The sequence below is a fragment of the Mytilus trossulus genome, chromosome 9 (genome assembly GCF_036588685.1).
Source record: "Mytilus trossulus isolate FHL-02 chromosome 9, PNRI_Mtr1.1.1.hap1, whole genome shotgun sequence".
NCBI classification, from domain to species: domain Eukaryota; kingdom Metazoa; phylum Mollusca; class Bivalvia; order Mytilida; family Mytilidae; genus Mytilus; species Mytilus trossulus.
Window position 1 is genome coordinate 34,295,685 of NC_086381.1, and position 25,959 is coordinate 34,321,643.

Consider the following 25,959-nt stretch of genomic DNA (forward strand, 5'->3'; position numbering starts at 1 on the left):
ATCAAGCCGTCTTATTTGGGGGATGTTTTATCCACCAGTCGTACGATCTCATATAAATCGGTGTATTCATAGGAATGTCTTGAGGTTCCATCCTTGGAATACGTTTTTTCCCAAGAAACCATTTTCCATTAATGACATGTTCATAGATAACATTGGATTTCATCTTTTCTGGTTTATCTGCAATGCGTGGTAAATCAACATAAGGCGAAGATTTTAATTTCATCTGGATATCTTCTATTTTAAAACACCACCGGCAATGCCATCCTCCTCTGGGAATAGTCCATGTTTTTGGCTGATGACGAATATCAAGTGGTGATTTGAATATAGTTCCAAAAGAAGATGGACGAGTTACAAAAGAATCAAAGAAAAAGAATCCGAACAAAAATGTATCCCATGCGACTCCAGTCGGATATGGGGAACAGTTATAATACTTCAGAAAATGAAGAACTTCTGGACGGACAATCTCATCTAGATCAGTAAAAATAACAAGTGAGTTTAATGGTATGTCCTTGTATAAATTATGAAATGTAATATTACCTAAGCGCATTTCGTTTTGAACATCCCAAGAATATTTATTTCTAGTCTTTATGTGAACATGATGTTGACGTAATTTAACCAAGGACGATAACTCCTTTTCGTGGTCTTTTACATAAAATATTTTGGGTTCTAACGCAAATGTCTTATCTGCTTCAATGACAATAAACTCATCCGTGTAAGGAAGGGAGTTGTCTATCTTTAATTTTAACATGTCTATCTCATGGTTAACTATTGTAGCCTGTACTATATAACAGGGCTCGTCTCTTTCAGTTACGGTCACGAGATTTGGATGCGGCGGTATCCCACAGTCCTTTCCACTCCAGCCATTCAAGCATGTTTTACACGTATCATTTGACATTTTAGTTAAACATCTCTTTGTTCTCGTCGATTGGTAAAATTTCTTCGGATGCGATTTGTTATTAGCTGTTTGCCGTGTTTGAATGTTTGCAAAAATCTCGGGGAGAGAAATGTATAATACACATGTGTAAAACATGAATATTATAGTTAACTTTAAAACCCAGGCTTTATTTCTTCGCACGTACATTATTACTTTGTCAAGTTATCTGAAAAAAAAAGTAATATCATACATTAATCACTCACTATAATAATGTTTTCAAATATTTGGCTTTGAGCTTTCTTACTGAAGATAAACCTAGAAAAGCTCTTCTAAAATATTTGATCAAGGTAGTTTTTAATGAAGTTTGAAACTAAGCACACATGTTTCCAATGATATGATCTTTCTAATTTTAATGCCAAATTTTAATGCCTTAATTGTACGGTCCACTAAACATGACAATTGATAGTACGAGTAGGGCATCCGTATACTATGGACACATTCTTGTTCTTTATATTTAAGGCAGAATGAATGTAAATGAGTCAAATGTATCTCATTTAATCCTTGATATTTAACTCCTTGCATTATAACCACAACATGCGATGACATAAGTAATACAGCATACAAAAACGTTCCCCTGATTGTCAATCTAATTAAAAACCGGTCTCTCATCGCTCCTGTTTTCTGATATGTCACGTGGGCGACATATCAGAAAACAGGAACGATTCGGTTTTTAATTAGATTTATAGATTATCGTTGATCATCTCAACGAGCTTGATTTTCTCGCTTGAGCTGGTACAGACATCTTTACTCATACTCACGTGGCGTCCTTAGTTTCTAGTGATAATTTTTCCATCTATTGCGAGAAGCATGATATGAAAATTATCACAAAAAAAGATCAGACGAAAAATGCACAAAATAGCGATAATGCCTGATAATATGATTCTACTGTTGCAAAATAACCTCATCATACATGAGTATGAGTATAGATGTCTTACCGACCGTGCAAGGGCTGTATAGCCAGTCAAGGTCGTTAAAAACGTCCATTCGTAGATGTCCTTGATAATCGAGCTCCAACTAAAATGTAAATAATGACTGTTATGGACTGTGTAAGTGACCAATACTAGTAATTCTCCCTCGGAGGATGACTGGTTATGTAAAAAAGATAACTTTATGGGTAAAAATAAGAGAAAAGAAGGAGAAATCATATGAGTAAAGAAACATCGAGTGTGAACAAAACAAAAACCCCACCCAAGATGGCTACCTATGTGAAATGTGTACCAGAAACACCAAGTATCTCAGAAGTGATTGGTAATGCTAATGAATCATTGTATGGGATGCCAATGAACATGAACCTACCACAAAATGTTTCGACACCCATAAACTCTACAATTTCAAGGGATTCAACCAAGAACACTCGCTTCGCATAGTTGTTTTGTTTCGGGTATTCATCCCCATCGACATGAAAACATGAACTATACTATTGCTTCACCTCCATCTTTTATGCAGTTACTTCAACCTCGAACCAAATTCCACAATCAGTTACAACCTCAGCAAACATATGAACAGCAACAACATAATATACAGACATGTACCAGCCCTGTAGATATAAATCCTATGACAATAAATATGATCATGAACACAATCCATGAAATAAACAACGTTAAGTTAGAAAATTGAACTTACTAGATGAACTAAGGTTTACTTTTTAAATTGTTACTTGGATGGAGAGTTGTCTCATTGGCACTCACACCACATCTTCCTATATATATCTTAACAATAGAATGTCCGACATATGGAACAAAAATTTGAAAGATTTGACAATGAAATAAAGGATATTAGGAATGATCTCAAACACCAGTCAGAAAGGTTAAAAGACGAGGAATTTCAAAACTCTAATATTGAAGACAGAATGTCTAAAACTGAAAATGCTAAGGAAAGATTAGCATGGGTAAACAATGAACTAAGAGAGGAAATTTTGGAGATGAAGTGTCATTCCATGAAACACAACTTGCTATTTTCTGGAATTCCAGACCTACTAGCTGGAAGGATGAAAATACGGAGGAAGTTGTGAAGGAATTCATACAAAAGGAACTAAATGTTGATAGCACTACAATGTCTTTCCAAAATGTACACCGATTAAAACAGAGAACGGATGGTAAACCTCGGAGTATAGTAGTACGGGGTGCCGAATGAGACTCTTGTGGTTTTGTACAAAATTCAATTCTGTCACAACAAAATCATTTTTGTCTTACAGAACTATGTGATACAGACTTGTTTTATGAGAATTTCAATTTTGTCATGACAATATTCATTTTTGTAGACAAAATTCATTTTTGTGATGACAAAATTCATTTTTGTGATGACAAAATTCATTTGTGTGATGACAAAGTCGTTTTTGTAGACAAAATTCATTTTTGTCATGACAAAAGTCAATTTTGTCAAAAACGTATGCAAATATAAACTTATTTGCATACAAAATTGACTTTTGTTACCAGATATGGAAATTGAAACACAACAGTCGATTGTGTGAGACAAGATTCAATTTTGTGAGACAAAATTGACATCTGTGAGACAAAATTGAGTTTTGTGAGATAAAATTAAATTTTGTCAACTTTGTCTCACAAAAGTCAATATTGTGACGACAAAATTCAGTTTTGCGACGACAAAATTTAATTTTGTTTGACAAAATTCGTTTTTGTAAACAAAATTAATTTTTGTCATGACAAAAGTCAATTTTGTCAAAAACGTATGCAAATATGAAAAGACAAAATAGAGTTTTCTGAGACAAAATTCCATTTTGTAAGACAAAATTCCATTTTGTAAGACAAAATTCCATTTTGTAAGACAAAATTCCCTTTTGTGAGACAAAATTCAATTTTGTCTCACAAAAGTCAATTTTGTCTCACAACAGTCAATTTTGTCTCACAAAAGTCAATTTTGTCTCACAAAGTCAATTTTGTCTCATAAAAGTAAATTTTGTCTCACAAAAGTAGATTTTGTATGCAAATTAGTTCACAGAATCCAAACTAAACTAATTTGCATACAAAATTGAGTTTTGTGGTAAACCTCGGACAACTATACTCCGAGAGTTTTGTGAGACAAAATTGAGTTTTGTGAGACAAAATTGAGTTTTGTGAGACAAAATTGAGTTTTGTGAGACAAAATTGAGTTTTGTGAGACAAAAATGAATTTTGTCATTACAACAGTGACTTCTGTCCACTGAAAGATAGTTTTGTATGACAAAATTTTAAATTTGTAGTATGCTACAAATTTTGTTAAACTGAACTCATTTTTGTTGAACAAAAGTCACTTTTGTCCGTACAAAATTGAATTTTGTGTACAAAACCACAAGAGTCCCATTCAGCGCCCCGTAAGTAGCACGATTCACAAGCTATAATGATCACGAAAAGGTCCGACGTACCGCTATTGAAAAACTTAAAAACAATGTCAAATACTCTGTATATCAACAGTATCCTATGGAGATTTCAGAGAGACGCAAATATCTACTTCCCAAGTTGAATGATGCTAAAAAACATGGCAGACGTGCAAGACTTCAAAATGACAAACTTTTTATCGAAGGACAATGGTAAACAGGCGCCCACCAACTCCCGGACCCCCAGTAGAGATTCACAGATTCGATCACCCACAACCACAACACATCCATTTGGATAAAGAAACCCCACATAGACCACGATTCGGATAGGGGGCTGACAACAGGAGTTGTAATATTCCGTCGAACAGTAATTTAGATAATTTAGACAATGTAATAACAATCTTATCTCTTAATGTATGTGGCCTAAAATCAAAACTTTTGTATCATGATTTCAATGATCTTATTGTCAAAAATGATATTTGCCTTTTTGTAGAGACGAAAACAGATAAATATGATATATTGAATGTTCCCAATGGTTTTAACTATTTTTGCAAACACAGAACTGCTTTTGATAGAAAATCTGGTGGTTTAACAATTGTATATAAAGATTATTTGAAGGCTTATCTAAAATTTCATAAAACAAATTCTGATTTTGTACACTGGGTTTCAATTTCAAAAGAGCTATTACTAGATGATAAAGAGTTATTGTTAGGGTGTGTGTACATCCCACCTGAAAACTCCAAATATGCATCAAAAGAAGTTTTTTTTCTGAAATTGAAGATGAACTTCTTCATTTACAAGATAACAGTTGTAACATTGCACTATTAGGAGATTTTAATGCAAAAACAAGAACATTATATGACTTTGTTGTTCCTGATGACTCTCTTTTTGAAGTTTTGGATAATTTTGATGATAACGAATTGCTAGTATATCTGTATGATTATCAAAAACTATTGTTACAGAATATATCTTTACCAAGATTTCCGGAAGATATCTCTTCGGTTAATAACTATGGATATAAATTGTTAGATTTTTGTAAAAAACTAAATATTTATATTGGAAATAGTAGATTGAATGGAAATGATAAATCTGTTGGTAAAAAGACATGTAAAGATGCATCACTTGTAGATTATTTCTTATTATCCCCAAATGTTTTTCCAACTAAAATCTTTTGATGTATAAGAATTCAATCTCCTATATTCAGATGTACATTGTGGTCTAAGTGTGTATTTGTATTCCAATGTAAAGGAAAATACTACGGTAAACAAAATTGGTGAGATATTTAGAAACACGGCAAAATCTATTTTTGGCTTTAAAAACTCGACTAAAAAAAATATAACCTGACAATAACCCGTGGTATAATAAAAGTTGTCAAAAAAACGAAAGCAGTTTAATATTAACCGTAAAAATATAATCTGCGAAAGTCGTCTGTAGACAAACAGATATTCACGAGATCGAGTCGAGCGTATAAGAAGGAAATGAAAAATGTTATAGTGAACATTTGAAGAAATTTGAGACGCAACTTCGGAATGCCTCTAAAAATGATACAAATTTTTTTGGGGGTATATTGAACCCATTTTCAAAGTTTCAAACTTCTGAAGAAAATAATATTACACTTGATCGCCTATATGAATATTTTAAAGACTCGAATAACAGTAATGAATAAGTCAGTGTGGATGATTTTTCAGAAATTTATTCTCAAAATGACGTTGAACTTCTTAACTCTGAATTGACAGAGGATGAAATCGTTAAAGCGATTAAAAATTTGAAAAAATTCAAAAGCACCTGGCATAGATGATACTCTGATTTTTTTTACATGTGATATTGGTGTTAGACAAGGGGAGAATTTATCTCCATTTCTTTTCGCTGTTTATTTAAACGACTTAGAAAAATATCTGTCTGAAAACTGTGAAATCGGCCTTGACACTCTAAGTTCTCTAAGTTTTGAGAACCTTGGTATATATGTGAAACTATTTTTATTATTTTATGCAGACGATACTGTTATATTTGCAGAATCACCACAGGAATTAAAACAAGCACTTATTGTGTTTGAAATTTTTTGTAAATTATGGAAACTCAAAGTTAATGTAATTTTCTCTAAGAGAAAGTGTACTGTCGACTATGATTTTGAAATATTTGGTGAAAAAATATATCAGCAGGATGATTTTAGCTATTTAAGTATTTTGTTTAATTATAATGGTGGTTTTTGTAAAGCAAGGAAAAAACTTGTGGAACAGGCACAGAAATCACTATACTCATTGTACACGAAAATTCGTAGTATTAGTATACCTATAGATTTGCAACTAAAACTTTTTGATGTATTGGTGTCTCCTATATTGACATATTTATCTGAGATTTGGGGTTTTAAAAATAAGAACATTATAGAAAAAAAACACTTACAGTTCTGTAAGAAAATTTTAGGAATTAGATCAAGTACGCCTACTTTTATGGTGTATGGAGAACTTGGGCGATATCCTTTAGAAATACAGATAAAATTAAAAATGCTGTGTTTCTGGAACAAACTAGTTGGAAATACAGACAAATAATTATCTGGTAAAATGTACAAATTACTGTTCAAATTAAATGAAAATGGCAATAGAAATATGCTCTGGATTAATTATATTAAATCCATATTTGATGAAACGGGTTATAGTGAAATATGGAATAATAAACTATTTTGTTTAGGGGTAAGCTGAAACACGCCACCGGATGCGGGATTTTCTGCAATAAACTGCAACAACGCTTAAAATAGCTGTCAAAGTCATTAAACTATTTTAAAGTTGGTTTGTAACTGTTTCAACTAAAAAACGTAGTAACTACAGTTATAAATAAACTGTTTAAACGCCGAAAAAGTGATCACAGCCATAATACGACTGCTGGTAAAATGTACAAATTACTGTTCAAATTAAATGAAAAGGGCAATAGAAATATGCTTTGGATTAATTATATTAAATCCATATTTGATGAAACGGGTTATAGTGAAATATGGAATAACCTAGGATATGTAAATCCTGAATTTTTAAAAAATGTTGTAAGATTGCACGATCAATTTATACAAAAGTGGTTTTCAGATGTGTCTAATTCTTCACGAGGGGAATATTATTCTAAATTTAAGACAGAGTTTGAATTAGAAGTAGAAACTATATATGTAAACTGAGAACATGCAATCTCAAATTTCCGATAGAGACGGGACGTCGGGCTGGTATACCAAGGAATGAAAGATGGTGCAATCTCTGTAAACAAGCTGTTGGAAACGAATTCCTTTACATTTTTTGCTGTAATGAATTGAAAGATATTCGAACTTAATATATAACGGGTTACTTTGTAAATGTACCCAGTGAGTCAAAAATGAATAAAATGTTGAATATATGTAATACACAAGTTCTTAATACTCACCTATCATGGTTCCTCCAAAAGATTTCAAACTCTTATAGAGTCAAACCGAAACGTCACATTACTTCACGATCTACTCATCTAGTACTCTCATGATCTAGTACTCGGATGACATTTTTTTTTACATTCCATAACACAACACTCTATTTACACGTGGTGGAGTGACGTACTGTAAACGAATCGAGTACACTCAAAACATAGTGGAAGCATGAACTTGTGTATTACCTTTGAAATGTGTGTTAATAATTATAATATATATACGGTAATACTACTACCTATATTAACTTTGTGTATGTAATACATTTGTATAAGTTTCAATAACTTGAAATCATATAGTTTAATATATACATGTAAGATAATTTCTATAGACTATACTCATTCTGTCATCTGTAATTATAATATACTATACATATGTGATGCTCCTGTATTCAATTCAGATTGGATCATGACTACTAGGCTCGTGGGTTTATTCCTTGCATGCCAACATCCTTTGATCTACCGACAATTTACCTGTAAAATTATGTTGGCATTCGAGGAATAGGTGCAAGAAGTTATCACAACAAAAGTGGAGCTTTTCAAAACAATCATTCTAATTAAACAGAAAGGTAAATTCCAGCAGAGACATATATACACATTTATATATGTCTCTGATTCCAGGTAGTTAAATCACATTGAATTTCATGTTTGTAAAAATGTTGAAAATAAATTTGTTTGCTGTAACTGCTTGAACCAATATGCTCTTCTCTAAACTTTGAAATTGTTTCATCACTAAGTCTTTAGACTTTGATGCTTTTTCCATATTTCTATAGTTTTGTGTGCTGTAATTTTCTCCTATTTTATTTGAAAGAATTTCTCCATACTTTGTATATTCTCATACTTTTTTCATAGTATAAAAAGAAGAACTTTTTGAATACTATGTTATTTGTTTGCAGACAGAGAACACAGAAAACAATACATATAACATAAGTAAACTTATAAGCAGATTGAAAAAAAGCACTATAAATCTTCATATGTGAATATTGTTGAATATTTTATACAAGCCATTTTCATTTAACAGTCTATTACAAGTGTAAAATTTAACAATTGTTCAATCAAAAAAAATAATAAAGTTTATATTTACTTAATAATAAAATATTCAATATGATATGGATTTAGATAAATCTCTAATATCCTTCGTTTTAGTTTGAAATAATTATATTTAACTAGATTCTTTTTTTTTTTTAAATATGTCTTATGTTAAGAAATATTTCCATTTCGAAAATATTTATCTTTAATAAAAATTAATAAAAATATTTTCCTTTTCTTTAATTCTATGGAATTCATGATACTTTTAACCCCAGAATCTTCTTTAATTTCTTTTCAAAAAGTGATTAAATGTTGCAATTTTATCAAGTTCTCTAATTAAAGTTTACTTATAAAATAATTTAAATGGTTATAAAAATAACTATTGTTCTATATAAACATCTATTAAAATATTTTTGTTGGCATTCAAGGAATAGGTAACATATAAAATGTTGGCATTCGATGAAGACACCGGCTCGTGCATGTTACTCTCTTGATTGATTGATTGTTGATTGCTTAACGTCCTGTTACTCTCTTGAAGGAAACCTCCACCAGCAGAGTCTTCGACCAAGTGATTGTAACTAAATAAACTAATCATAGATACCATGCTTAAATTTGTACGCCAGATGCGCGTATAACTCACCAGAGATGCTCAAATTAAAAACAAAAGAAAACGAATTAGAAAGTACGAATCTGAAAAGCATTAAGAACCTAAAATACTAAAAAAAACTTTTTCGATAATCTAGTGCACCATTTTGTTTAGGGGTAAGCTGAAACACGCCACCGGATGCGGGATTTTCTGCATTAAACTGCAACAATGCTTAAAATAGCTGTCAAAGCCATTAAACTATTTTCAAGTTGGTTTGTAACTGTTTCAACTAAAAAAACGTAGTAACTACAGTTATAAAAAAACTGTTTAAACGCCGAAAAAGTGATCACAGCCATAATACGACTGCTGCAATCATTTGTAACAATTATTTAATAACTGTCCCAACACAAAAAACGTTGAAACAGTCATACACAAACTGTTTAAACGCCAAAAAGGTTGTTACAGTTTAATAAAATAATAATAAACATATATAAGCCTGAATGTCCGTATAGCTATCCCTAAGTTGAACTAACTTTTATAACGCAACAAAATGTAAGCGGAAGAAGGGATCCCGTAGACCGCCCTACGTCACGATTCATGAATTATGCATATTCTATTTATAGGCTATTTATAAACGTAATAAGTGAAAATACTTATTCTAAAAATAGAATATTCTCAACATGTACAACTATAAAAAAAAAAAAAAACACGATTCAAAATCATTAACTTTCATGTAACACGGTGAATTTGCTTTATTTATTTTTTTATCACATGAAAAAAAGGAAAATGTACCGCATTACAAATTCAAATTCAAATTCAAATAAGCACATATGATACAATGCGTATTCCAAGATATAAACACATTAAACATGACAATTTATGCAAATACAACATAAAGAAAACATTTGAAGTACCAATTATATATATAATATCACAGTATTACATAGTATTATACTTATGGTAGACCAACTGACATTAGATTATTATTACGAGCTTCAAAAGCTTGACTTAAATAACTACATATTTGTCTGGTGTTAACTAGATTTACTGGATTAAGTAAATAGATCGTTGATTTAATATCATCATCATTATTAAGGTAAATATCAAACTTCTCTCGAAGGTCTTTATATAGAGGACAATGTAAAAGAAAATGAATTTCATCTTCCACTTTATCTTTACAAAGTTTGCAGTATCTTTCACTTGCATTACAGTAGCATATATCATTGTGCAAATATGTATATACAATTATAAAAATACACATGATACATGTCATATAGATATGATAAACAGTATATTACTTAGTGCCTTACTTATGTTAATTAAAGACCTGCAAATGTCACATGCACGTGGTCCCATGGCCTTGGATATACTATGGAGTTAATAATATTTTTATTATCCGTTTAAAAGAGTATTTTTATGTAGGCAAATTGAAAAAAAGATGTATCTAACACATGTTAAACATATTACACGTACTAAGGCTTTACATGAGTGTGAGAGGATGTTTAAAACGAATCTGTAATCTGATCCCTGTTGTCTGACCATTCTACTATAGCTAAACGTTCTATAGGAACCATTGTTACTTGTTTGCAATAAAGCTACTGTTAAGGCGTTCTACAGGCTCCCTTGGTCGTTCTACATGATTCCCTGTTGTCTGAACCTTATATATCTACTACAGAACGTTCTAACGGATCCCTTATATTGTTTGTTTATCATGTATACACTAAAGGGCGTACTACAGGACCCCCTTGACAGTCTACCAGGATCCCTTGTTGTCTGAATATTATATATATGTATCTACTATAGTATAGAACGTTCTTAAGGAACAATTTTTTGGTCAGGATTCTTCTGAAAAAGCTCATGTGAAATATATTCTTGGTGTAAACAGAAAGTCAAGTAATATAGCTGTAATGTCATTTGAGATTGGTAGATTTCCTATGTATTTTACTATAATTTTATCAATGTTAAAATATTGTCATAGACTGGAAAGTTTGAAAGAAGGGATTATATTCAGAGAGAGATTGAATTACCAAATTTTGACCAATCAATTAGTTCTTTATGCCAGTATGTTAAGAACAAACTCTAATTGCTCACTCGGTAAAGTTGAAGATAATCTTCATGTTTTATTAGAATGCCCTCTTTATGATATTCAAAGGGACGATTTTTTCCAAGACATTTCTAACAATTGTTATAATTTTATAAATTTGAATAAATCTTCTAAATTTTTATGGCTCTTGACCCAGAAAAATGTTACTCTTATGGAAAAACTGGGTTGTTATATTGGTGACTGTTTTGAGTTAAAGAGTATGAACACTGACACTAAGTCAAGTAAACAATTTGAGAATAAATACATATATAATGTAATTTTATTATTCTTTTATTCACAATATATATATATGGTTTTTGGCTTGATTCTGACCAATGCTTATATTCAAAATATATATGTATATGCCTCTATTATTGTTGTTGTTACCAATTATGGAAATCAATTGTATCTGATTTTATGCCCTTTATGGGCCCTGTAATTTTGGAGAGAAAAAATATATAGGATTCCATATTGTTTGTTTTATATCATGTATATACTAAAGGATCCCCTGTTGTCTGAACATTTTATATAAACTATAAAACGTTCTATAGGATACCCTATTGTTTTTTTTTTTATGTTTCTACTAGGCTAAGCGAACGTTCTATAGAATCCCCTGTTGTTTGTTTATCATGTTTATAATAGAGGACTCTCTACTGGATCCCTTGGTCGGTCTGTGAGATCCCCTGTTTTTCTCAACATTATATATAAACTATAGAACGTTCTAGAGAATACTCTATTGTTTGTTTTTGATGTATCTACTAGGCTAAGAGAACGTTCTACAGGATCCCCTGTTGTTTGTTTTTCAAGTGTAAACTATAGGGTGTTCTACAGGATCCCCTAGGCGGTCTACAGGATCCCGTTTTCTAAACATTATATATTTACTATATGCCGTTCTAAAGGGTCCCCTGTTGCTTGTTGTTCATGTTTGTACTATAGGGCGTTCTAAAGTATCCCCATGGCGGTCAGTAGGATCCCCTGTTTTCTCAACATCATTTATCTACTATAAGACGTTCTATATGATCCCCTGTTTTTTGTTTTTCAAGTGTATACTATAGGGCGTTCTACAGGATCCCCTAGGCGCTCTACAGGATCCCCTGTTGCTAATGAAAATTATGCATTTAAGAAAGGACCTTCTAAAGGTATCCCTGTTGTTTAATTATCATGTATATACTATAAGGCTTTCTATAGGATCACTTGGTTGGTCTGCAGGATCCCCTGTTTTCTCAATATTATATATCTACTATAAGACGTTCTAAATGACCCCTGTTGTTTGTTGTTCGGGTTTATACTATAGGGCGTTCTCCAGTATCCCCTGGATCCCCTATTTTCTCAACATTATTTATTTACTATAAGACGTAGTACAGAATCCCCTGTTGTTTATTGTTCAGGTTTATACTATTATGCGTTCTACAGGATCCCCTGGACGGTCTACAAGATCCCCTGTTGTTTGTTGTTCAGGTTTATACTATAGGGCATTCTACAGTATCCCCTGGGCGGTCTGCAGGATCCCGTTTTCTCAACATTATTAATCTACTATAAGACGTTCTATAGGATCCCCTGTTGTTTGTTTTCAAGTGTATACTATAGGGCGTTCTACAGGATCCCATAGGCGTTCTACCGGATCCCCGGTTTTCTCAACATTATATATCTACTATAAGACGTTCTATAGGATCCCCTGTTGTTTGTTGTTCAGGTTTATACTATACGCGCTCTATAGTATCCCGTGGTCGGACTGCAGGATCCCCTATTTTCTCAACATTATTTATTTACTATAAGACGTTCTACAGAATCCCCTGTTGTTTGTTGTTCAGGTTTATACCATAAGGCGTTCTACATGATCCCCTGGACGGTCTACAAGATCCCCTGTTGTTTGTAATTCAGGTTTATACTATAGGGCGTTCTACAGTATCCCCTGGGCAGTCTGCAGGATCCCCTATTTTCTCAACATTATTTATTTACTATAAGACGTTCTACAGAATCCCCTGTTGTTTGTTGTTCAGGTTTATACCATAAGGCGATCTACAGGATCTCCTGGACGGTCTACAAGATCCCCTGTTGTTTGTTATTAAGGTTTATACTATAGGGCGTTCTACAGTATCCCCTGGGCGGTCTGCAGGATCCCCTGTTTTCTCAACATTATTTATTTACTATAAGACGTTCTACAGAATCCCCTGTTGTTTGTTGTTCAGGTTTATACCATAAGGCGTTCTACAGGGTCTCCTGGACGGTCTACAAGATCCCCTGTTGTTTGTTATTCAGGTTTATACTATAGGGCGTTCTACAGTATCCCCTGGGCGGTCTGCAGGATCCCCTATTTTCTCAACATTATTTATTTACTATAAGACGTTCTACAGAATCCCCTGTTGTTTGTTGTTCAGGTTTATACCATAAGGCGTTCTACAGGATCCCCTGGACGGTCTACAAGATCCCCTGTTGTTTGTTATTCAGGTTTATACTATAGGGCTACCTACAGTATCCCATGGGCGGTCTGCAGGATCCCCTGTTTTCTCAACATTATTTATCTACTATAAGACGTTCTATAGGATCCCCTGTTGTTTATCTTTCAAGTATATACTATAGGGCGTTCTACATGATCACCTGTTGTCTTAACATCATATATATACTATAAGACGTTCTATATGACTCCTGTTGTTTGTTGTTCAGGGTTTATACTATAGGGCGTTCTACAGTAGCCCCTTGGCGGTCTGCAGGATCCCCTGTTTTCTCAACATTATTTATCTACTATAAGACGTTCTATAGGATCCCCTGTTGTTTATCTTTCAAGTATATACTATAGGGCGTTCTACATGATCCCCTGTTGTCTTAACATCATATATCTACTATAAGACTTTCTATAGGATCTCCTGTTGTTTGTTGCTCAGGTTTATACTATAGGGCGTTCTACAGTAGCCCCTGGGCGGTCTGCAGGATCCCCCTGTTTTCTCAACATTATTTATCTACTATAAGACGTTCTATAGGATCCACTGTTGTCTTAACATCATATATCTACTATAAGACGTTAATAAGACCCCTGTTGATTGTTTTTCAAGTCTATACTATAGGGCGTTCTACATGATCCCCTGGATGGTCTACAGGGTCCCCTGTTGTTAATAAAAAAATATTCATTTAAGAAAGGACCTTCTAAAGGTTCCCCTGTTGTTTAATTATCATGTTTATACTATAAGGCTTTCTATAGGATCACTTGGTTGGTCTGCAGGATCCCCTGTTTTCTCATAATTATATATCTACTATAAGACGTTATATATGACTCCTGTTGTTTGTTGTTCAGGTTTATACTATAAGGGGTTCTACAGGATCCCCTGGACGGTCTACAAGATCCCCTGTTGTTTGTTATTCAGGTTTATACTATAGGGCGTTCTACAGTATCCCCTGGGCGGTCTGCAGGATCCCCTGTTTTCTCAACATTATTTATCTACTATAAGACGTTCTATAGGATCCCCTGTTGTTTATCTTTCAAGTATATACTATAGGGCGTTCTACATGATCCCCTGTTGTCTTAACATCATATATCTACTATAAGACTTTCTATAGGATCTCCTGTTGTTTGTTGTTCAGGTTTATACTATAGGGCGTTCTACAGTAGCCCCTGGGCGGTCTGCAGGATCCCCTGTTTTCTCAACATTATTTATCTTCTATAAGACGTTCTATAGGATCCACTGTTGTCTTAACATCATATATCTACTATAAGACGTTAATAAGACCCCTGTTGATTGTTTTTCAAGTCTATACTATAGGGCGTTCTACATGATCACCTGGACGGTCTACAGGGTCCCCTGTTGTTAATGAAAATTATTCATTTAAGAAAGGACATTCTAAAGGTTCCCCTGTTGTTTAATTATCATGTTTATACTATAAGGCTTTCTATAGGATCACTTGGTTGGTCTTTAGGATCCCCTGTTTTCTCATAATTATATATCTACTATAAGACGTTCTATATGACTCCTGTTGTTTGTTGTTCAGGGTTATGATATAGGGCGTTCTACAGTATCCCCTGGGCGGTCTGCAGGATCCCCTGATTTCTCAACATTATTTATTTACTATAAGACGTTCTACAGGATCCCTTGTTGTTTGTTTTTCAAGTGTATACTATAGGGCTTTCTACAGTATCCCCTGGGCGGTCAGCAGGATTCCCTGTTTTCTCAACATTATTTATCTACTATAAGACGTTCTTTAGGATCCCTTGTTGTTTATTTTTCAAGTATATACTATAGGGCGTTCTACATGATCCCCTGGACGGTCTACAGGGTCCCGTGTTGTTTATTAAAATTAATGAATTTCAGATGGGACATTCTAAAGGTTCCCCTGTTGTTTATTTATCATGTTTATACTATAGGGCGTTCTACAGTATCCCCTGGGCGGTCTGCAGGATCCCCTGTTTTCTCAACATTATATATCTACTATACGACGTTCGTTATGATCCCCTGTTGTTTGTTGTTCATTCACTGGGCGGTCTACACGATCCCCTGTTTTTTTAACATTAGATATATATATACTAAACGACGTTCTATAAGACCCCCTATTGATTGTTTATCATGTTCATACTATAGGTCGTTCTACAGGATCCCCAGGGCGGGTCTACAGAATCCTCTTTTGTTAAAAATTATGCATCTGAGAAAGGAAATTCTATAGGTCCCCCTGAAGTTTGTTTTTCATGTATATACTATAAGGCTTTTATGATCCCTTGATTGGTCTGCAGGATCTCCTGTTTTCTTAACGGTTTATATCTAAAATAGGACGTTCTGTAGGGTCCCCTGTTGGTGTTGTTCGTGTTTATTTCATAGGGCGTTCTACAGTATCCTCTTTTGTCTGCACATTATATATCTACTAAATAGCGTTTTATAGGATCCCATATATTGTTTATCGTGTATATACTAAGGGGCGTTCTACAGGATCCCCTGTTGTCTGAACATTATAAATCTACTAAAAGACGCTCTACAGGATCCCCTGTTGTTTGAATATTATATATCCACTATGGGACGTTCTATAGGTTAGACTATTGTTTGTTTTTTTCATGCATATATATATGCTCCCATGGGTGGTCGATATGATCCCCTGTTGTTGAATAGTTGTGTATCTGTATAGGGCGTTCTATAGGATCCCCGGGGCGTTTTATAAGATCCCATTGTTTGGTTATCATGTATTCACTAGATTTATCTACTAAAGAGCGTTCTATGGGATACTCTGTTGGGTCTATAGGATCACCTGTTGTGTTATAATCGTGTATCTGCTATTGGGCGTTCCATAGGTTCCCCGGAGCGTTCTTTAGGATCCCCTGTTGGTGGTTCATCATGAATCTATAACTGGTTGTTCTATACGATCCCCTGGACGGTCTATAGGATCCCCTTTTGTTTCATAATCGCGCATATTCTACAGTGCGTTATATACTAGGATCCCCGGGTCTGTCTATAGGATCCGCTATTGTTTAATAACCTTGCATCTGCTATTGTTTATACCTTAGCGGTCTATATGATCTCCTTTTGTTTAATAATCGCGAATATTCTATAGTGCGTTCTATATGATCCCCGGGTCTGTCTATAGGATCCCCTATTGTTTAATAACCTTGCATCTGCTATTGTTTATACCTTAGCGGTCTATATGATCTCCTTTTGTTTAATAATCGCGAATATTCTATAGTGCGTTCTATATGATCCCCGGGTCTGTCTATAGGATCCCCTATTGTTTAATAACCTTGCATCTGCAATAAAGCGTTCTATGTTATCCCTTTCAAAGGTCGAGGGGGCATATTGTTATTGGTTGTTTTTTTTTTCTTTTCTTTTTCCCCATACTTGTATTGTCCCGACAAGTTCTCGGAAAAGGATAGACACATTCATTTTTATGGAATTATGGCATAAACGTAAACCATTATATAAAGTTGTACCTTTTAATAAGGGGATGGTCCAAGATGGTCTCGATTACTATAAATACTGGTCAACAGTATTTTTTTTAATGTTTTTTTGTATATAATTCTAGTATTCCTGATCATAGAACCATGATATTCAATATACAAAGTAGGTGTCAACAATTTTTATGGTCCTCAGAACTACATGTACCTAGCAGTAGGTAGTTGCGTTTTTTTAGTATAAATTTTATTTCAAAATTGCTGACGGTAACCTAGCAATGGCAAAGTCGTCTTCCAACTTGACAACAGTACGACATCCGCCTTTGCTCGCAATGGCAATTCTATTTGTTTTCGTATTCTAATGGATTTGTACAGATAGGAGAAAAGAAATTGACCCGTCTTTTAATATCCATTTCCGATAAATTGATGAAGTACTGTCTATTAATGATAATAGATTCAATGAGTATATATGGCAAGCCGTTTTACTATTTATTCTAACTTCAAGATAGCTCATATAGTATATCAAATATTTCAAATGATATATAAAATCTCTCTCTCATATATAATATATGAGATATCTAATATAATATAAAAGATATCTCATATAACATATAATATATAAGACATTTTACATAATTTACTCTTTATAAGATATCTTATCAACTTTAAAAGATAGCTTATATGCTTTATAAGATATCTTATTAATTCAATAAGATATAGTATACACTTAAGAAAATATATTATAAACGAAATGAAAAAAAAAGAAAAAGAAACGAACAATAACAATATGCCCCCTTTGAGAGGGATAACATAGAGTTAACGTCCTATAGCAGATGCACGATTATTAAACATGAGGGGATCCTAAGACAAACCCGGGATCCTATAAACCGCCCAGGGTATCGTATAGAACATCCTATTATAGATACATGAACAACGAACAGGGGATCCTATAGACCGCCCTGGGGATCCTATAGAACGCCCTATAGCAGATACACGAATATTGCACAACAGGTGATCCTATAGACCCAACAGGGGATCCCATAGAACGCTCCCTAGTAGATACATGATTACCAAACAACGGGATCCTATACAACACCCTATAGCAGATACACAATTATTAAACCACAGGGAATCCTATAGACCGCCCAGGGGATCCTGTAGAACGCCCTCCAATAGATACATAATGAACAAACAATAGGGCTCCTATAGACCAACCTAGAGATTCTATGGACCGACTCGGGGATCTTAAAGAACGCCCTATAGTAGATGTACGATTATTAAACAATACAGGATCATACAGACCGCCCAGGGAATCCTACAGAACGCCCTATTTTAGATACATGATGAACAACCAACGGAAAATCCTATAGAACGCCCCGGGGATCCTATAGAACGCCCTATAGCAGATACACGATTATTCAACAATAGGGGATCCTAAATAGGACACCTTCAAGTGGATACATCTAGCAGATACACAAATATTAAACAATAGGGGATCTAGACCGCCCAGGGGATCATATAAACGCCCTGTTATAGATACATGATGCACAACGAACAGGGGAACTTATAAGCTGTCAAGAGGATCTTATAGAACGCGTTATACAGGAAACATAACGAAAAAAATAACCAGGGGATCCTATAAACCGCCCCGGAATCCTATATAACACCGTATAGCAGCTAAACGATTATTAAACAAGAAGTGATCATATAGACCCCACAGGGGATCATATGGAACGTTCTCCAGTAGATACATGATTTAAAACAAACAACGGGATCTTATAGACAGTCCCGGGGATCCTATAGAATGCCCTCTAATAGATACATGATGAAGAAACAACAGGGGCTCCCTTAGATCGACCTTTGGATTATATCGAACACCCTCTAAAAAATACATGGGGAACAAACAACAGAGGGTTCTTTAGAACGACCCAAGGATCCTATAGAACGCCCTATAGCAGGTTCACGATTATAAAACAATAGGGGATCTTATAGGCCGACCGGGGATCCTATAGAAAGCTCTATAGCAGATGCACAATTATTAATCAACAAGTGATCCTATAGAACGCCCTGTTATTGATAAATAATGAACAACCAACAGGGGAACATACAGACGGCCCAGAGGATCTTAAAGAACGTCTTATACTAGAAACACAATGAACAAACAGCAGGTGATTCTATAGACCGCCCCGGAGATCTTATAGAACGCCCTACAGCATGCAGATACACGACTATTAAAAACAGGGGATCCTACAAAACGCCCTCTAGTATATACGTAAAGTAGATACATGTTTAAAAAAAACAGGGGAACCTATAGAAGGTCCTATCCTAGATGCATACAAATCCAACAGGGGATCCTAAAGAATATGTAATGCTCAGACAATAGGAGATCCTGTAGAACGACATATAGTATAAACATGAAAAACAATCAACAGGGGATCCTATAGAACGTCCTATGATGGATATATAATGTTGAGAAAACAGTGGATCCTGCAGACCGCCCAAGGGATCATAAACGCCCTATAATATATACATAATAAACAAAGAAAAGGGGAACCTATAGAATTTCCTATTTCAGATGCATATTGTTTTTAACAAAAGGGGATTCTGCAGAACGCCCTATAGTATAAGTAAATTAAGTAAAGAAGGTAAATTATCTATTACAGTGACATGTGTTTTTCACAAAATATTATATAATACAGTGAGATATAAAAACAATAATTAGAACACCCGACCCTTTGGGTCTATAAGTCACTTTAAACATAAATTTCGTGGTACGACGGACAAAAATAAATAAAATGTTATCGAAAATTTTCATATAAAAAGTTTTTTAATTACTTATATTTTATTAGTATAAATATGAAAAACAAAGAACAGGGGAACCTATAGAATTTCCTATCTCAGTTGCATATTCTTTTTAACAAAAGGAGATTATGAGGACCGCCTAGGGGATCATGTAGAACGCATTAAAGTATAAACATAAAAAAAAACAATCAACAGGGCATCCTGTAGACCGCTCAGGGGATCCGGTAGAACGCCCATTAGTATATAAATGATAAACAAACATTATAGGGGATCCTATATAACGTCCGATAGTAGATATATAATGTAAAGACAAAAAGGGATCATGTAGACCGCCCAGGGAATCCTATTGAACGCCCTTTAGTATATACATGATTAACAAACAGTAGGGGATCCTATAGAACGTCTTATAGTAGATATATTATGTTGAGAAAACAGGAGATGATGTAGACCGCTCAGGGGATCCTGTAGAACGCCCTTTAGCATATAAATGAAAAACAAACAACAGGGGATACTTAAGAACGTCTTATAAAAGACAATATTTATAAACAAACGGGGATCCTGTAGAACGCCCTATAGTATAAACATATAAAACAATCAACAGGGCATCCTGCAGACCGCCCAGGGGATACGGTAGAACGCCCTTTACTATATGAATAATAAACAAACAATATAGGGGAACATATAGAACGTCCTATAGTAGATATATAATATAAAGACAACAGGAGATCCTGTAGAACGCCCTATAGTATAAACATGTGAAACAATCAACAGGGGGTCTTATAGAACGCCATTAAGTACATATATAATGTAAAGACAACAGGGTGTCCTGAAGAATCCCCAAGGGATCCTGTAGAACGCACTTTAATATATAAATGAAAAACAAACAACAGGGGATACTTTAGAACGTCTTATAGTAGTTATATATTTTTAAACAAACGGGGATCCTGTAGACCGTCCAGTGAAACCTGTAGAGCGCCCTATAGTTTAAACATAAAAAACAATCAGCAGGGCATACTGTAGACCGCCCAGGGGATCCTGTAGAACGCCCTATAGTATAAACATGAAAAACAATCAATAGAGGGTCTTATAGAACGTCCTTTAGTAGATATATAATGTTCAGACAATAAGGGATCCTGAAGACCGCCCAAGAGATCCTTTAAAACGCCCTTAAGTATATAAATAATAAACAAACAATATAGGGGATCCAATAGAACGTCTTATAGTAGATATATAATGTTCAGACAACAAGGGATCCTGAAGACCGCCCAGGGGATCCGGTAGAACGCCCTTTAGTATATAAATAATAAACAAACTATCTTTTGTGGATAGTTGTCTCATTGGCTATCATACCACATCTTCTTTTTTATAATATAGGGGATCCTATAGAACGTCCTATAGTAGATATATAATGTAACGACAACAGGGGATCCTGTAGACCGCCCAGGGGATCCTGCAGAACGAACTATAGTATAAACATGAAAAACAATCAACAGGGGGTCTTATAGAACGCCATTTAGTACACGTATAATGTAAAGACAACAGGGTATCCTGAAGACCGCCCAAGGGATCCTGTAGAACGCCCTTTAGTATATAAATAAAAAAACAAACAACAGGGGATACTTTAGAACGTCCTATAGTAGAAATATATTTTTAAACAAACGAGGATCGTGTAGACCGCCCAGTGGATCCTGTAGAACGCCCTATTGTATAAACATAAAAGACAATCAACAGGGCATCATGTAGACCGCCCAGGGGATCCGGTAGAACGCCCTTTAGTATATAAATAATAAACAAACAATAAAGGGGATCCTATAAAACGTCCTATAGGAGAGATATAATGTAAAAACAACGGGGGATCCTGTAGACCGCCCAGGGGATCCGGTAGAACGCCCTATCGTATAAACATTAAAACAATCAACAGGGCATCGAGTAGATTGTCAAGGAGATTCGGTAGAACGCCCTTTAGTATATAAATAATAAACAAACAATATAGGGGATCCTATAGAACGTCCTATAGTAGATATATAATGTAAAGACAACAGGGGACTCTGTAGACCGCCCAGGGGATCCTGTAGAACGCCCTATAGTATAAACATAAAAACAATCAACAGGGGGTCTAGTAGAACGTCCTTTAGTAGATATATAATGTTCAGACAACAAGGGATCCTGAAGACCGCCTAGGGGATCCTATAGAACGCCCTTTAGTATATACTTGATTAACAAACAATAGGGGAGCGTATAGAACGTCTTATAGTAGATATATTATGTTGAGAAAACAGGGGATCCCGTAGACCGACCAAGGGATCCTGTAGAACGCCCTATAGTATTTACTTGAAAAACAAACAACAGGGGATTCTGTAGAACGTCTTGTAGTAGATACATAATGTTGAGAAAGCAGGGGGTCACACAGACCGACCAAGGGATCCCGTAGAAAGTCCTCTAGTAGAGACATCAAAAACAAACAATAAGGTATCCAATAGAACGTCTTAAAGTTTATATATAATGTTCAGACAACAGGGGATCCCATAGACTGCCCAGATGTTCCTGTAGAACGTCTTTTCGTTATATACATGATAAACAAACAATATAGGATTTCCTATAGAACGTTCTATAGTAAAAATATAAGGTTCAGACAACAGGGGATCATGTAGACCGCCCAGAAGATCCTGTAGAACGCCCTAATAGAACATGTAGCTTCATTATAAACAATTAACAGTGGAAACGAAGACCAGCACCCCCGCCCCAACCCCCTCACACCCTGTAAAGGAAATGTCTCGTGTCTAAGAACGTGTAAGCTACATGTTTTTTTTCAATTTGCCTACATCAAAGTATCTATATTATATATATCTTAAAAAGGAATATGACTGTATTTGCTTAATGAGGGCACAATGATATATGCTACTGTAATGCGGAACAATTTCCTATTTAAGACACCATTTCACGTTGAACGTGAAATAGTTTCTGTCATGAAAGTTGCAAGAAAAAATAAAGACTTTAAGGTGAACCTTTTGTGACTGAGTCACTGTCCTCTTGTACATGTGAACTCTCTGTTTTACTTAATATTCCCTATTTAGTGTGTACACATTTATGATTTAAATAATTTACAGCGTTTAAAAAAGTGTATCATGAAAGATATTCTTAACTTTTAAAATGCAAATAAAGGAACAACATCATTGGCCTTACCGCCTTATCATTTCTTATAACGGAAACAAAATTAATTCAATTTCGTTCTTGAGCATGTTGACGATCCCTGTCTAGTGGGTTTTTTTTGTGAAAAATACTGAGCAAGCAAAATAAGCATTTTAAGCCTTTAAAATTTTCAACTGATTTTTATAGTTCGTTCTTATGTTGTACTGTTATACCACTGTCCCAGGTTAGGGAGAGGGTTGGGATACCGCAAACATGTTTAACCCCGCCACATTATTTATGTATGTGCCTGTCCCAAGTCAGGAGCCTGTAATTCAGTGGTTGTCGTTTGTTTATGTGTTACATATTTGTTTTTCGTTATTTTTTTTTACATAAATCAGGCCGTTAGTTTTCTCGTTTGAATTGATTTACATTGTCTTATCGGGGCCTTTTATAGCTGACCTATGCGGTATGGGCTTTGCTCATTGTTGAAGGCCGTGCGTTGATCTATAGTTGTTAATTTTTGTGTCATTTTGGTCTTTTGTGGATAGTTGTCTCATTGGCAATCATACCACATCTTCTTTTTTTATATTTGAATCACGAAGCACGTATAAAAAGTACAAAAGCAGAACATGTTGAACACCTAGCTGTGTTGCACGACTGCACGTAAAATAAAAAAGTGAAAACACGTTGAACGTGAAATAAAAAAAACGCGATCACGTTCTACGAAAATAACCCTCCATGAAACTTAATGATTTTGCATCGTTTTTTTTAAGATAGTTTTACATGTTAAGAAAATTCTATTTTTAGCATTAGTATTTTCCGAATCGTTTAAAAATAGCCTATAAATAGAATATGCATAATTCATGAATCGTGACGTAGGGCGGTCTACGGGATCCCTTCTTCCGCTTACCACAAAGGTAATATAGCATTGCTTATCAACAGAGATGTCAACATTAGCTGGAAAATATAAATCCTAAATCATTTTCGGAATGCATAATATTTTAGACTTACTCTACTAAGCTTGTATATGAATGATGACTTTTTACACATACACTCTATCCAGTTTCCTCAACAGCAAAACGAGTACCGACTGTTCATAGATTTTATTTATCATCGAATCTGCATCCCGGTGAAAGTATAGGTTATTTAAGTTAAGTTAAGTTAATTTATATTGAGTGGTGTTTATTTGTAAATTCAAGTGTCTTAACCATTACCATGCTGATTTGTTTGTGCAAAAATATGCAAATGAGCTATACCCTGATACTGATGCATATCTATTCCTTTAAATCTAAGGTAGCAATACACAGTTAGAAGTTTAATTTCGCATTATGGCCCCTGACACAGTTAGAAGTTTAGTTTCGCATTATGGCCCCTGTAAATTTTTTAAATATGAAAGTTTTTGTACAATAAAATTGATTTTTAGATAATTGAAGAATAATATAGCCTTTTTAGTGGGTTTATATGAACATTTAGATTGATTTTAACATGTTTTAAAGGCCATTTCTATGATTGACAGTCCGTATTTTCCTATCCGTACCGTTCATAGGTCCATAAATTATTGTAGTGTTTATCAACAAAGATTTTGCGCTCGATCTTTTCAATTCAATTTTATGGAAAAACGAGCAGGAAAGCATATGATTTTTTTTGGACCACTTGATAGATATAAACCTATGGATTCAGGAAAGGTATCACTGTAATTCATTGACTTTTCCTTTAGATCAAATTTTGGAGACTTTTGTGACATGTTCAGCCCCCTTTTTTGCTATATTTTGTATCTTAGAAATGCAGATTGTTGCCATGGTTACACACAAAAGGGATTATATTTCACCCTTATGACCATTATAAATCAAATCTATGGAAGATTTTCTTTCTACAAGTATATACATGCATAACACACATATAAAGCCTTCTTTGTTAGACAGGAGGGGAAAGAGGGTGTTTAAACATTATGAGTGTCAATTTTAAGTTTTTTCCTAACTGTGTATTGCTACCTAAGATAGGGGATCACGGGGTGGGATGGTCGGGGTCACGATGCGGGGAGTGTAGACGGGAATTCGCCGCAAAGATGTTAATCATGTGCATAACGTTGACCTCCAAATGCATGGAGCGCTATGACGGCCCCCACAGGGTATAAAGGGTTAATAAATAGCGGCATTATTGAGGGGAAAATATTATCACTCGAGTTAATTTAAAATATTTTCAACGGTTTTTCTCAACCGATTTATGTATAAGACTGGCATATTTGTCAGTGAAAGTAAAACTTTCCAAAACAAGATGGTGACAACCCGTTAGTCCGACAACCATTATTCCGACAGCCCAGTACTCCGGTTACACGTCATCATTCCTACAGCCCATAAGTCCAACAGCCCATAGGTAGAAACGAACGAACTGCTGTCAGTTATACTTTCTACAGTACATACATTTCCAAGCTTCAATAGCACTTGGTACTTATTCATTATTTTTGCAAAATAACGCGAAATATAATTAGTTAAACCAAAAAAAAACCCAACCCAAATCTTACCTTATAAAAAGTCTACCTAGTATTGAGGCCTAGTTTTTAACTCATGAACCAGTGCTGTGAAATCCATTTACACAAAAAATAAATAAACAGATGGCAAAAATAATTCTAGTTAACTGAAATTCGTTTCGTCGATTCTTGAAAATATGAATAAAATGTAAAAATAAAGGATTTATCTAGTATACTGTTTTGTTTGTTTTTAAATATTTCATTGTTTAAATCATTGAAAGGTGTGTTTATTTATAATATCTTGCCATGTTAATCATTTCACTAAAT

At 34.4% G+C, this 25,959-nt stretch overlaps 1 protein-coding gene across 1 annotated transcript; it reads right to left on the reverse strand.

Annotated features, from left to right (window-relative positions):
- LOC134683836 (beta-1,4-mannosyl-glycoprotein 4-beta-N-acetylglucosaminyltransferase-like) lies at positions 1-25,808 on the reverse strand. The gene is made up of 2 exons (XM_063543145.1): positions 25,687-25,808; positions 1-1,100 (listed from the first exon to the last, which is right to left on the reverse strand). Exon 2 carries the CDS (start codon positions 1,079-1,081, stop codon positions 2-4), a length of 1,080 nt encoding a protein of 359 aa, XP_063399215.1. The 5' UTR covers positions 1,082-1,100; positions 25,687-25,808; the 3' UTR covers position 1.
- Between the last annotated feature and the right edge of the window lie 151 nt (positions 25,809-25,959).